Source organism: Photinus pyralis, unplaced genomic scaffold (genome assembly GCF_008802855.1).
Source record: "Photinus pyralis isolate 1611_PpyrPB1 unplaced genomic scaffold, Ppyr1.3 Ppyr1.4_LG1, whole genome shotgun sequence".
Taxonomy (NCBI): Eukaryota; Metazoa; Arthropoda; class Insecta; order Coleoptera; family Lampyridae; genus Photinus; species Photinus pyralis.
In genome coordinates, this window is record NW_022170249.1 from 19,341,785 (window position 1) to 19,354,418 (window position 12,634).

Consider the following 12,634-nt stretch of genomic DNA (forward strand, 5'->3'; position numbering starts at 1 on the left):
GTAGGTACTCCAAACATTACCAAGTAATATTGACTTTTAATTTCGTCGGCCCATTCTTTGTTCCCTAAATAGAAAAATTTTATTTTCTCCGCCATACGTTTCGATAACGACGTGCCTTTAATAACATTTAGAGTTCTTGGTATTTCCATTTCGAAATCAGTTATTATATCAAGTCCTTTATTGGGAACGTTCGCGTTTCTGTTCATAAAGTGTATAAGTAAGCATTCTCTGGAGGTATACCCTATCATAAGGGATACATCATTATAGGTACCGGATCGTAATATAGTCAAAGGTTCTTCTAGTATAAATGAAGATTTAGATGTGTAACTTTCTACTACCGGCCCAAAGGGTCGTTGTGAGTATGCCGTGCAAATCTGCAAATAACATTCAAGAAAATAGCTTAACGCTGAAATTGTTCAATTATGATAACAGTCTTATACTTACATCTGGAATTTTGGATTGTAATTCCATTATTTCCTCAATCGGCATCTTCTGTAGAAGTTTAAGAAAAGTTTCCTCACTGGCCTTTATGTTAAAAGCGATTTCTAAATATTCCACAGATCTTTTTCCGTCTGACCAACTTCCAAGAGCGGTTCCACTTTGCATAATGGCTTTATGAAATAAGCCTGTGATATGATGGGTAGGTATGTACATTTGTATTACCAGTACTTATAAACAAGCTATACCTTTTGCGAGAGACGACAGTACTAAAAGATGTACGCTTATACCTCCGGAACTGTTTCCAAAAATTGTAACGTTATTGGGATCTCCACCGAAGCACCTAATGTTCTCTTGAATCCACCTTAATGCCATAACTTGGTCTTTGAAACCAGCATTTCCCGGGTACGTCTAGTGCAGGATTGTCGAAATTGAGGAACCCTAAATTTAAACTGCAACGTTGTGCGACGATTAAAATTTCATTTACCTACCTAGTATTCCAAGTCTGTAATTTATAGTTACAAGTACAACATTTTCCTTTAGTAAATAGTCTGGTCCATACCAGTCGGAGTTTCCAGAACCCGATAAAAACCCACCACCGTGAATCCAACACATCACGGGAAGGAGACTATTACTCCGGTTTCCTAACTAAAGTTATAGTGTTCGGATGATATACAACAAAGACAAATAAACTATAGGTACATTTGGAGTGTAAACATTAACAAACAGGCAATCCTCTGATCCATCTACATTATCGTGCCCCTGTAGTTTAAAGGGTCTGGAGGAAGTGGAGCCTATAATAATGGTACAATATGCAATTATGATGCAGTCATTTTCAAACCTCCACAACCTCCACTCGAATTCTAGAATTAGAATTAAGTCGAGGTTGTCGGTATGATAAAATGTGAGAAATCTGTTACTTATACCTTAAATCTCAGATTACCAAGAGGTGGTTTTGCGTAAGGGATGCCACGAAAACTATAATACGCATTCCCTTTGTAATCCGTTTCAATTTTTCCTTTAAGCGTGCCGCACTTTGTGGTAATATATACGTCGTCCATATTATCTGTTGATAAAGTAGCACTGACTTCTCACTTTATAAGTGTATGTGCACTGAACGTATATCACAGTAGTTTTCAGGTCACTGTTATCTATTTATATTTATCGTTTTTTTAATTGCAATAATGTGGTGCAGGCAGTGCTATCTTAATGTTTCTTTCGTCGATCAGAAAAGCAATCTCTTTCCAAATGCCATGAATCTCTAATGATGCTAGGTAACTTATCATCAAATAGTTGGAAAGTTTTGGAATGCACATGACATCTGTCATTCTTATTAAAAATGGGACGCGGATCTCGGCATAAAATGAAGTTGAGAATAGATATCAATACTGTTTCCATAGAAACGATGGAAAAACCCAAGTTTGCTATTTTTGATGTCTTAAATTCAGATTGTTCGGAAGTTTTATAAGATTTATATGGTTTTTGCTATAAAATAAAGTTTTATATTATACACCACGATAAAGGCAAACTAAGCAAACCATCTCGTGAAAGTTAATTCACTCGATGTGCAAAACATCCCTTAATGTATTTTCTACTACTACCTTAGAATTGCGTCATACGTGCTTTATTTTTAACAACAGAATGTCGCCTATTCTATAATTCTGGAGTGGAATAATTTCATTCAAACTCTTGTGATGGAATGACCACATGTAGCGACATCTATTATAGAACATTCTAAATGACAAACTGTCAAAATTTTAATTACGACCGTTTTCGTGCATTTTGAGCATACGCACAAAATTACACAATTAATTGAGCACGGTAAACTCACGCGAAGTAGAGGTGAAAGAACTTTAGAACGTGACACTAGAGTGGAGCGAGATGTGTAAGTATTTATCTTAAATATAGACATTTAATTAAAGGTTCTAGAAGCTACAATGGGGGTTTACAGTATAGTTGAATTCCGCAGTTCTAATTTACTAAGCGTGTACCTGAAACCCTAAAACATTTTTTTGGACAGTAAAAGTTTATTTAAAAATAGAGGCTGATTAGCAAAAAAATAATGAACATGTGCGGTTTTAAAGGTTTATTCAAAACGATATGATTGTGGCGGCCTCTGTGACGTAATAAGCCCGACCAATCAGCTCCTAGAACCATTCAGATGACATAACGACTTTTGCAGGAGAATGGCGTCGTGATCGTTGCGGGCGTTAAGTGGAACGTACCCATAATATAAGGATTGCTCGATCACTGAATTTTTTCGCCGCGTGTAGTGACGTCACTGGCGGACCCAGACGCACTGCATGCTTTGATTTTTAGATTTGTGCATCACTGTCATTTGTATTTTATATTATGTAAGATTCTAAGTTTTTCGCATACTCAAAATATCGTGAACCCATTTCATCCTGCGTTTTTGGTTTTTTTACTCTTCATCATCCATGGAAATTGCAGCTAAATCAGTTTATTTCAACTTTGTCCATCTTAAAATAACGATTTCTCGACGTTCTTCTTGACACTGGCTAAAATGAGCGCCAGTTGAGTGTAAAATGTGAATACTACCCGAAATTGTTATTATAGTCCAATACTGCACGCCGGCGTTCAAGCATTTTTGTTGCAATATAGCGAACACATACACACAGTTATAACGCTAATGCAAAAACGTTGACAACTTAGCAAATTATAACTGTCAATTCTGACAGCCAGGTCCGTTGGTGACGTCACATATGACTTAAACTCGAGCAACATTACAAGTATAGGGATCGAGCAATCCTTATATTATATAGTATCCTTGGGCATTTATAACTTGCGTCATCTGTCACAGGCACTTGTCACTTTCGTGCTAGATGCAGTTAAACATCCCTCTCAAAACGTCAAATGTGACAAACCTCAGACCCTCGCGTAAGGTTGCCAGCTCACTTCTACGTGATTGGTTGTAGGTTTGTGACGTATTTAGTCTGAAGCGTTTCAAATTCGGACTAAAAACACAGCTTTTCAATAATTAATTTTGGGTTTATTTTACTCGCAAATAAAAATTGAGGACACACGGGTCTTTTTATTTTTAATGTACTTTGTGGATCAGAAATAAAAAATGAAGGCGGGATGACCCCATTCAATGCAGGTATACTATTCATCCTCATTTTATTGTATTGGTGAATCCATCATTATTTGAGATGTTAAATATTCAAATTATCGTGCCTATCTTTCCCAAAAAGTTTTTTTAATGTTTTTTTAATGCCCTTATCTTTTAACAAAAATGCAAAATTTAGAATTTTAATTATACAAATTCTATAATTTTAAATTAAATGAAAATTTAGAATACTTAAATATTTTTTACGATATTTTTTGCAGAAAAACACGACAATTTGACAGTTTCGAATTAGGTTTGTAATCCATTTGATAAGACCTGTAATTGAAAAATGAAGTCACAAATGGATTTCAATACCCTGTATAAGAATTGTTCCATTCTTTTGGCAACACCGTCTGAGATATATATTGCCAACGTCATAAAATAAAAGTAACTATTTTCATTATTTGTTTACAATTTAACCTAACATTTTGAAGTACTCCTTGGTGCATTGTATTGGTGTGAAATAATATTATAATCTAAAAAAACCATGGCGATGGACGAACCAGTAGTACGCATTGTGGCACCAACTGTCGAGCAACTTAATGCCGATCGAATCACAGAGGTATATACAAATTCCTAAAAACTAACCTAAAAATATCTATTCTAGTTAGCAGAAAAGTATTGGGCCCCACATTCGGTTTCGGACCATCTACCTTTTGATTCAAATGTTGTCGAGGATATCTACTTGCAAGACATTCGCGGTAGCAAGTACGTTGCTGTAGTTATTTGCGGCGTTACCTTTCACGTTTGTGTTGTAGTTTCTCCATCCGTCGTATCATGGTTCTGGAATTCAGCCAATACTTAGAAAACTACTTATGGCCTAATTACCATCCAGAAGCTACCCACTCGCATATGATGTCCATTGTGGTCATGTTGAACGAGAAGTTTCGCGAACGTGTTCAGGCGTGGGATGCTTTTAAAAGTAAAAATCAGTACTTTCCGAACTTTTTTCAACAAGTTTTACGTGCATGCTTAGCATGTGAGTTAGAGGTGACTTTACGAGAACAGACAGCTCTACTTGTGCTTCTAAATCATTGCTTTAATAGTATGGAGGTGGCTTTGTGTCGCGATCAAGTGAAACGTTTAGTGTCCTTATCAATGTGGACTTCTCTACAACCTGCTAGGCGCGAATACGAATTTAAAACGTTCCCCAAATGGAAAAAGTATTGGCGAATGATACAGAAAAAAGATAAACCCGATCAGATTGAAAAGTTAACTTGGGAACGAACATTTTTACAAAAATTAATGCTCAAGTTTTTGAATGTGTTGGATACTATTTCTAGAGAGGGGACAGTTTTTGAGGATAAGGTAGGGTGTCTAAATAGAGTGAGATTTGATTAATGATACGGTCTTGTAGATTCATTACTGTGAGAGATTTCTGGAGTTGGTGACCGATTTAGAAGCTCTTCTGCCCACTAGACGATTTTTCAATACGGTTTTAGATGACTGTCATTTGGTAGTCAGATGTCAGCTATCTCATCTTATTCAGAGACAGGAAGGGCATTTATTTAAGCAGGTAAGTAATGCTATTAAGGCCACCTAAGTTTTAAGCATGCAAATAAATGTTTTATGAATGAGTGGAAAGTTGTTGAATATTTTATGTTGTATTGGAAAAATGAAGGTTTAGTTAAAGGATATACACGCAAAGTTGAGCGCAAATTGATAACAAAACAACCGATAAATCGAAATTCAATTGATTTTTTTTTGTCCAATGTAGTCCAGGGAATAGAGGGTTTTAACTTGCAAAATGAGAAGTACCTTGTTCCGATTTCTTTAGCATGTCATAGACAGTCATCTGGTGGTTAAGAATCTAAGTTCCTCCCTAAGACCTCCCACTCTTTGTGCTTCCCCTGTACCACCCCCAAAACCCCTGAAATTTGGTTGGTTTCTTAGTTTTTCAAATATATCTTTTTAATGGTTCACTTTAGAAAAAAATATTGTTACAGAAATTGTAGACCATAAAATTCTACACAACTTTGATATACCTACACTATTTTTTTGTGAAATGTTTATTAAAAAGATATAGAGCTTGAGAGTTGGTTATATTTTCAAGAAGTCTGAAATTTCTATGGAGATGATATTGTAACCAAATTTTATATTTTATCTCTATAATTAAGAGTTTTATGAGAAAATATGTTGAATTTATCGTGGTATATATAAATCCCCTTACCCTGCACCCTTACAAAAGGGGATGCATAATAATGAAACTTACAACGCTTGCTAGTGAAGATATTTGAATTACTGTGAGATTGTAGCGCTTTCTAATATACGTTTGAAATTAAAATTTTCTCACTTCTATCATGATGCTACTCCGTCCTCTGGCATTTATGCAAGGATCCCAACTGATGGATTTGCAGAGGCAGGTCGGAGGCGATATGGATTTGTTTTTATGAGGATTTATGAACAACCTGGTATATGATCCCGAAATCCAAACCCTTAAAGATCTTGTTGGAATCATTGCGATGAAATAATAATTGAAGGGAGTAGACACTTGGTATCAAATGTGACTTCTTTTAATTCTCTCTATCATCCCTTTCATTTATGATGTATCATTGATTTACACCTTGTACCACTTTCCACGTACAAATAAAGTTACTCCACGATTTTCATTTACTTTATTTATTTCAAGTACATAAGAAAATAAAAAAAATATATTAGATTTTAAACTTACAGCTATTTGTATAAGATTTTACGAGATTAAAAATCAGATCAGGCATTTCTCAAACAAGAATTAGTCTTAAATAAAATTATAAATTAAAAAAAATGTCACCCTCACAAATAAAACACCTAAAATTAATATGCTCCCGTATTCATAGCAGTCATCTCGTCGCCCCATTCACATTCGGGATTAGGCTTACAGCATGCGCATGCGCAGTTGGTGTAACAACAAGTTTTTTGTACTAAGAATGCGACATGGGCTTGATTTACCACACATATGTACAGAAATAAAGGTGCTTGTAATGCATTAATTACGATGTAACAGTATACAAGGCCTTCAAATCGAGTAAACGATAATAAGAAAAACAACCATGTCAATGTCATTACCAAAAATAATAATAAAAACATGCGAAAACTGCAAAAAAATTCTCATTACAACACAATTTAACAACCAGTCAATCTTACCTATGCTTTAACTTGTGATGTATTCGTCCGTACGTATTCATTCGATTTAATATTTTGAGTGTCGTTACAAAAAAGAATACATTTACTAATACTGTAAAAGAGACTGGCACAAAGAATATTATAATACCTAGTGACCCAATAGTTTCTTGTTCGTATTCGAATTTCGATTTGCTCTTCTCTTGGTAGTCCATAGTGTAATGGGCAAATAAAGCCAGCGCCCCCATTACAATTGTGCAACTCCAAGCATAAGCAGAATAGTAACAATATTTTTTGCCATCAGTAATGCGTAAAAACACATTACGCGATCTAAAACATAGATTATTATGTGTCGATTATTTAGATATGTACATACTTAAATGTCTTCCATACATAATATCCGAGGCTATTAAGCCAAAAGAAGCTACCTAACAAGGCTATGTAGCAAAGCGTTTCTGCAATATTACAAGCAATCAAATGCGTCCATTGGAATTGTATTTTACAAACCTGCTGCGATTATACTGACGTGGTTAGTGAATACTGTTAGTAATCGAATCGTGTCGGCCGCCTGACTCACGATTAAGCACACGCAAATCGTGGTAATTATGTTGCCCACCAAATCGCGTAGCGTAGGCATTATAAAGTAAATTATAGCGATGGTCAAAAAACAAGCCATGCTGATGCCATGCGTAATTGGGCTTATTATGTTGCGCATTAAAAACGGCGAACTTGTCCAGTCTGTGCGATGCTCTGGTGCGCAAACTGAAGCGTATTCACTTACCAATGAGCCTTTAACATGCTAAAGCACAACATTATCAGAATCAAATTTAACATTAGCGAGAGGGGTGCGTCGCTAGATAATACAATGTATTTGAATTAAGCAAAAAACTACAAAAAGTTTGGTTTTATAAGAAAAGTGAAACTCTGAATTTTGTTTGGTAAAAAAATGGAAAATATTTGTTGTTTCAGTGTCTAAACAAATAATAAAGAAAAAATTTTATTTCAAGCCAATTGAGCCATACGCATTTAATTCAATTAATTAATTATAAATGAAAAGAAAATTTGTAGTGCGTGAAATAAAAATCTTATTTAAGAAGGAACATCTAATTATTTTTCTGTTGTTAAACAAAAAACAAAAATTAGTTATTGATATGGCATACAGCTATAGTATAGAAGAAGGATTCGCCACTTTGGAAATATCAGGAATATCAATGTTTTTACTCACAACTTGATCCAAATGTTTTTTGCGTTTTTCCTCATAATCCCACAAGTAAAAAAGGGTATACAGTGTGGGCCTTTGAAAATTTACTATATATTTTTATGAGAGATATCAAACAAATAAAAAATACCATTTCTTTAAAAACCAGAGAGAATCCATATGACTTTTTGACTACCACCACCCCTTTAAGCACACCCATACTAACGCAAAAATCTTAAATTACAATACTCTTCTCTAGAAAGCTTATTAAACTTGCTTTTGATTGGCCATAAAAAAACTAACCTCATTTTTAATCTTCCATCTGGTTCTTTGTTTATTTTTAAAAATAGCTTATAGCGTACGTGGAACAAACAATTGAAATTATTGAAAAATACGTCATTAGGATTCTCCCTAGCTTTTACAACAATCACATTTATCCTTTATTGATATAAAAAATATAGCCATTGTAAGTTATCAAAGGCCCACACTGTATAAAACTTCAATAAGTAATCAATCATTGAAAAAATGGGTATTGTATTGTAATATGTAAAAAAACTTCTTAATAACGTGTTTCCAGACAAAAAAATGCGTGTTAATGTATCAAAAAAGACAAAAAATTAAATACAAAAAAATGTACGTCAAAAATCAATTGTTGGCTGAATTACATGCACCTCATAGATATTTGATTGAAATGCGCTTTGATCATGCTAAAGCTCCCTCCTGAGTCAATATCTACAAAATTCTAATGCCAACAACTGTGTGTGTGTAAAAATTCTACCAAACATTTTAATTGCGCTTTCAGAGTCAAAATTTAAAAAAATAAAAAAGTTCTGATCTAAAGAGGACACCATTTCTAAGATTTGACTAAATGTTGGTTTTTTTTAAAATGCAACACCCTGTATATATCTTAACCTAAATTTTTCTGCATTATTCTTCCTGGTTACATGATATATCACAATCTATAATATTTTTAATTTTAGCCATGAAAATTAATGAAAACATTTTTTTCTGTTTTTAAATAGTGGGCCATGGATTCATCGAGGTTTTGTTTTGTTTATTGTATCAATGGTAGCTAATGCAGCCGATACCAATCACTAAAAATGGCTGACGGTGGAAACATTTCATAATTTTAAGAAATGTGATAGGTATAATATACAGGGTATAGAATTAGAATTTCAATGCTAATTTCTCAATTAATATCCAAATTAACAACAAAAGAACGTTTTGTTTTTCCAAAGCACTCTTTTTGGGAAAAATGTGATACTGAACCACCATTTCTCAGTCATCTTGAAAGTAATTAAAAACAGGATGCCATATTTGAAATCTCCATTAAAAAGTGTCCGAATAATGTGTTAATTAGAAATGTCTACTACGATTAGTTTATCATGAAAAAAAATTAAAAACGAAAATCAGAAATTTTCGTATTTGGCGATATCCTCAAAACTATTGAAGATATTTCAAATTTCTTTTCAGATTCTTATTCAGCACGGAAATTTGCAACTTTGCCCCAATTTAACCAACTTTCTATCTCTTAAGATAAGTGAGATCCCCATAGTGGCACTCGAAAAATGAACACTGTGTATAGGGTGGCCCTCCCTAATTGTTTTTCTGATTTAGCCATTGTAATCCTTAGTAAAAAATAATAATTCTGGTTTTCGTTAATTTAAGACTCCAATAAGATATCTAATTAAATTTAGTGTACCTAATTCTTGTAATCAATTATTAATTTACAACTATGTACATTGATATCTAGCCTCACACTCCTCGCACATTAAATATTTAAAAAAGGTTCCCATCAATCTACCTTTTCCATGCAATATTTCCCAGGTGGATAGTCGTGATACATAATTTCCCTATTAAGATCTTCCTCGGGCGACACATAATGCGGGTAGTGCCTCAACGCACCATTCGGTAACAATTGCAAAACGTCTGTCGATTCCTGATAGTAATAAATGTGCCATATTTGCATTGATCCACAATCTGGATTTCCTGTAACGATTCTAATTCGCACAGTAAATATCGAATCATTGTAATTGAAGTACTTACATGTAATCCACCTGCACATTCTGCTTTTTGCCATTCTCACTGGTAAACATCGGATGCCATATCGTTTCGTTGGTCTTGTTGATGTGAGTGCAACGGTCGTCAAGTAGGATTTCAAACGGCTCGCAACATTTGTTTATTTTTATTTCGGGTTTGTGCGATATGTAATGTTGCAATTCTATCGTATTTACAAATTTGATTAAAATGGTCAACCACAAGTAGTTCACTAATGCTTTTGATGCCATTCTTAACATTTTGAGGTTAACTATTAATAATTAGGGAATACCTGTTTTGGGTAAATTGAAATTGCAAATATTGAACATTACATATCTTTGTAGATGACTCATTCATATTGTAATTCAATTTTTATTTCAATCACTTTATGATGACAACAATCCATTAACCGCTTAATTTCCTTGTGCCTCTGCGCTTCAACGATTTTTAACAGCAGTTGCTCCGTGGTCGTTTTGGTGTAGGTATGGAGTTTATAATTTCCACTTTTTTAAACGAACAATGTGCAGATGCCGCAATTCTCATATTTCATGTTTTCACTTTCCACCGTTGTTTTGTTTAAATGTCACGTGATACAACCGTATGATTACACACAATCAGTGACCCTAAACATGTTTTGCGTGTCGCTTGTCGTTTCACCATTGAATTTGTAACTATTATAAATTGATTGGTTTCACTTTGTAATGGGGAACTACCAAACTACTTACATTCTAATTGTCGATATGCATTTACAATGTAAACTCAGCTTTCGATACGTACACTCCGCAATAGTCAATTTAGATTCCAATTTTATTGCAAGTGGTTAGACCACCAACAATGCACATCATATTACATTATGAATTTTTTATTTATTGAATAGGTGTAGCCAACATTTTTCCTGCGTTTTTCTATAATGACATCATTTTTAGGGAATAAGCAGGTAATTAGTGAATAATTAGTGGACAAAATTAACAATTGTTGGCGAACAGTTTCCAATACATTTGTATGATACTATCGATGCCCTGTTATTTGTTCTAATCAAACGTACTGGTCAAATGATTTATATATTTTATCATAATTACGTTGATATGTGTATGATGTTTTAAATATTAAAAATGAACTAATTCATTTGCGTATCCTAGATCTTGACAAAGCCAAATTTCGAACCCGCAAAATAAATCTTCCTTCCTTTCCTAATGAGTGGCTGCTTGTCCTAAAGGGCACAGGAGCACGTGTCCACTTACACGTCAAGATAAACGGCGAAAATAAATTAGTATGTCAGTCAGTGAATTATTTTTATTTGACATACATTTACATTATCGATGCATTTAGGACTTCGCGCAAATTGTACCACGGTTGGAAGCTCGATATGGTGACAAACATTTGCAGCAGGTTTATTACGCAGAATTCAAGCCGAAAAAAGCTTTATAGAGCAGCTAACGGTGCAGACATTCATCGATGGTGTTCGCGATGTGGAAACGCAACAGGCTTTGAAACTTGCTCGACATGAAATCTTGGACAATGCTTAGGTGCCTGCCCTGGAGTTTAATGCTGCAAAGAAAACGTGTCGTGGTAATTGGTACAGAAGAAAAGAACGAAAAGCTAGAAGGCTAATGGAGCAGCAACGAACAAAACGACGAGGACTGCGATGCTGGGCTTATGGTAAAAGCGGACGCGGCCCGTGTGGCGCAGTTCAGTTGAAGCTGGACTGTGGTGCTAGGGTCCCTGGTTCGAATTCGGGTTCGGGCATGGATATTTGTAAATGTATAGTGGGTTGGGTTGGTAGAGCAGCCTTGGCTGAAACCCCGCCCACTCAAAAATAAAGGCAAAATAAAAATAAATAAATAAATAGAAGAAATTGCCCGGACAGTGCAGCGACCAATAATCAGGAGGTTGGTCTTTTAACTTCCTTCGTTCCTATTGCGCAATATTGCTTTTATAAAATCGCACGGACTAACCTTGATTGAAATTATTTTGCGTCAGCCTTTGCACTTTTTATTATTATTATCACCAATGGCAGTTTCTCGTTTGAATCAAACGCCTGTTTTCTAATTTCCCAACACGCCTCAAAATGGCGCTAATAGGTCGACCATCTTTAATCACTAACCAATAGATTGCGCCTAATTAAACTAATCACGTGCGCATAAGGACCATTAATCAAAACCCATCAGATTTCAGGATCTCCGAGTTCGCGCTTCTCAAGCTGCGTCGGAGCACCACTATGAGTACTTCTGATACAGCTGTATAGTCTATTGGTCACGTAAATGACGTTAAAATTGTGTATTCGCCCGTCAGACTGTTGCCAGTAACCTGTCCCATGCGATTAAACGGTAAACATGGAGTAGAACGCCAATTTTATTAAGAAACCATTGACAGAAATTTAAAACAACATATTTTTTTAATAACGGGCTATCTAAATACCCCTAATAACAGCGAACAGAACGCGCGCTATAAAAATAGATTGCAGGCATGGAGCGATCTTTTTGAACTTTTAACAGTGGACTTTTCTAATTGTAATAGCAAATACCCAAAAGAAGTCAAACTCAAAAGAATTCACTATGTGACCTACACTTACGTGTTATGAGGTACCTACCCTTTATTGTCACTGTTAGATAGCCAAACGCTGGAGTTCGCTTTTTATATAACGGGCGATCAAAAATGAGTGGCTGTCGAGGGGGGGGGGGTTGTATTCACGAATCGGCCGATTTCTTTATTTCATCTTATCTACTCGTCGTCTA

At 35.0% G+C, this 12,634-nt stretch overlaps 2 protein-coding genes and 1 pseudogene across 2 annotated transcripts; 1 reads left to right on the forward strand and 2 right to left on the reverse strand.

Moving 5' to 3' along the window:
* Nucleotides 1-1,555, reverse strand: part of LOC116180401 — a 2,329-nt pseudogene extending 774 nt beyond the window's left edge.
* Nucleotides 1,556-3,974: 2,419 nt separating this feature from the next.
* LOC116158916 (RNA helicase aquarius-like) lies at nt 3,975-5,115 on the forward strand. Its single transcript, XM_031471785.1, has 4 exons — nt 3,975-4,127; nt 4,173-4,273; nt 4,324-4,873; nt 4,923-5,115. The coding sequence occupies exons 1-4, from the start codon at nt 4,053-4,055 to the stop codon at nt 5,106-5,108; spliced, it is 912 nt and encodes a 303-aa protein (XP_031327645.1). The 5' UTR covers nt 3,975-4,052; the 3' UTR covers nt 5,109-5,115.
* Nucleotides 5,116-6,165: 1,050 nt separating this feature from the next.
* On the reverse strand, nt 6,166-11,609 carry LOC116169389 (probable G-protein coupled receptor Mth-like 5). Its single transcript, XM_031485479.1, has 6 exons — nt 9,909-11,609; nt 9,667-9,862; nt 7,172-7,463; nt 7,041-7,119; nt 6,689-6,994; nt 6,166-6,638 (listed from the first exon to the last, which is right to left on the reverse strand). The coding sequence occupies exons 1-6, from the start codon at nt 10,157-10,159 to the stop codon at nt 6,359-6,361; spliced, it is 1,404 nt and encodes a 467-aa protein (XP_031341339.1). The 5' UTR covers nt 10,160-11,609; the 3' UTR covers nt 6,166-6,358.
* Nucleotides 11,610-12,634: the final 1,025 nt, after the last annotated feature.